This window comes from Sorex fumeus, unplaced genomic scaffold (genome assembly GCF_029834395.1).
Source record: "Sorex fumeus unplaced genomic scaffold, SorFum_2.1 ptg000029l, whole genome shotgun sequence".
Taxonomy (NCBI): Eukaryota; Metazoa; Chordata; class Mammalia; order Eulipotyphla; family Soricidae; genus Sorex; species Sorex fumeus.
This window is the reverse complement of record NW_026606086.1, coordinates 14610037-14611873: the sequence shown is the minus strand read 5'-3', so window position 1 is coordinate 14611873 and position 1837 is coordinate 14610037. Positions and strand designations below refer to the sequence as shown.

The 1837-nt window shown below is 37.9% G+C and overlaps 1 protein-coding gene across 1 annotated transcript; it reads left to right on the top strand.

Annotated features, from left to right (window-relative positions):
• Positions 1-546: 546 nt before the first annotated feature.
• On the top strand, positions 547-1485 carry LOC130024766 (olfactory receptor 6C74-like). Its single transcript, XM_056115497.1, has one exon. The coding sequence runs from the start codon at positions 547-549 to the stop codon at positions 1483-1485; it is 939 nt and encodes a 312-aa protein (XP_055971472.1).
• Positions 1486-1837: the final 352 nt, after the last annotated feature.

Below are 1837 nucleotides of genomic sequence, written 5' to 3'. Positions count from 1 at the left end.
AACCAGAGACAGTAAAAGAATGAAGTAGGGATTGAGTTGAGAGTTAGCTCAAAAAGGTGGAGCCCATGTGATTCTTAAGCACCTCCAGGCCCTCAGTATAGACTAACAAATGCCATATCACTAGAACAAACACAGAAGTATTAGCCCAGCATTACTGGGTAAAGTACTGCTGCAGAGGCTTCTCTAAAATTGGTTATAAACTAAATAAGAAGAGGGAAATTAAAAGTATAGAAGTTAAACTACTCTACATAATTTTTGTGCCTTCATTTACGTCACAATATGTTTTTCATTCATTGAAACAGCTGAATTAATAAAAATAGGAAAGGAAAAAATGGGATTCCATTTTTGAGTAAGACAATTCCAAAATGAGTAAGATTTATATGAGTGTTTCTGAGATGCTAGTGAGGACTATCAGATGATTGAGGGTGGCTTAGCAAAGATAGTTCTGTGCTTAAAATTTCAAAACAGTAGCTATGTCACAAGCCTTTCCTCTCTTGATTCTTAAGTATTTCAATTATTATTTGTTCTTTTAAATAGAAGCCAGCTATGAGAAACCACACCACTGTGACCACATTTATTCTTCTTGGACTGACAAATGACCCACAATTACAGGTGGTAGTTTTTATCCTTCTGTTCTTCACCTACCTATTGAGTGTTGCTGGGAACCTAACCATCATCACACTCACGCTTCTGGATTCACATCTAAAGACACCGATGTATTTTTTCCTCCGAAATTTCTCACTTTTAGAAATCACATTCACAACTGTCTGTATCCCCAAATTTCTTGTTAGTATGGCTACAGGTGATAGAACCATTTCTTACAACAGTTGTGTAGCACAGTTGTTTTTCACTATTCTCTTGGGTGCAACTGAGTTTTTTCTTTTGGCCGCCATGTCCTATGACCGCTATGTGGCCATCTGCAAGCCCCTTCATTACATGACCATCATGAATGATAGAGTCTGCAATGTGCTGTTTTTTGCTTGCTGGTTGTCTGGTTTCCTGATGATTTTTCCACCACTTACTTTAGGTCTCAAACTTGAGTTCTGTGCAGGCAATGAGGTAGATCATTTCTTCTGTGATGTTTCACCTATGTTGCAGCTTTCTTGTACAGACACAAAAACAATAGAATTGATGGCACTTATATCAGCCATTTTGACACTCTTGGTTACCCTGGTGTTAGTGATACTCTCCTACACAAAGATCATCAAAACCATTCTAAAGATACCTTCTACTCAACAGAGGAAGAAAGCCTTTTCTACATGTTCTTCTCACATGGTGGTTGTGTCTATTTCCTATGGCAGCTGCATCTTCATGTATGTGAAGCCCTCTGCCAAGGATAGAGTGTCTTTAAATAAAGGGATAGCTCTGCTCAGTACTTCGGTGGCTCCTATGTTGAACCCCTTTATTTATACACTAAGAAACAAACAAGTGAAAGATGCCTTTAAGAATGTGATCAAAAGGATGGATGTTCTGTCAATGAAATGAACCACTTTAATGACATACTAACCTCTTGATTAAAATAAAACAATAAAATAGTGGGTCTGGAGAGACAGTATACCAGGTAGGGCACTTGCCTTTACATGGGGTCAATTGGCTTCAATTCTACACATCTCATATATTCCCCTGAGCATTACCAGGAGTAATTTTAAGTGTGGAGCCAGGAGTAACCCCTGAGCATCACTGGGTGTGATCCAAAAATTTAAATACAAACAATAAAATAAAGGGTTCATTACGTTGTTTCTGTTCAGTGTGAAATGCCATCTTTCTTTCTTTATTATTTTCAGTATGGGTTGTTTACTCTTCAGACATTACCTTTACCTTTTGCATGCTGAGGATG

Coding starts and splice junctions, on each gene's coding strand:
- LOC130024766 (XM_056115497.1), top strand. CDS start 547: ATGAGAAACCACACCACTGTGACCACATTTATTCTTCTTGGACTGACA.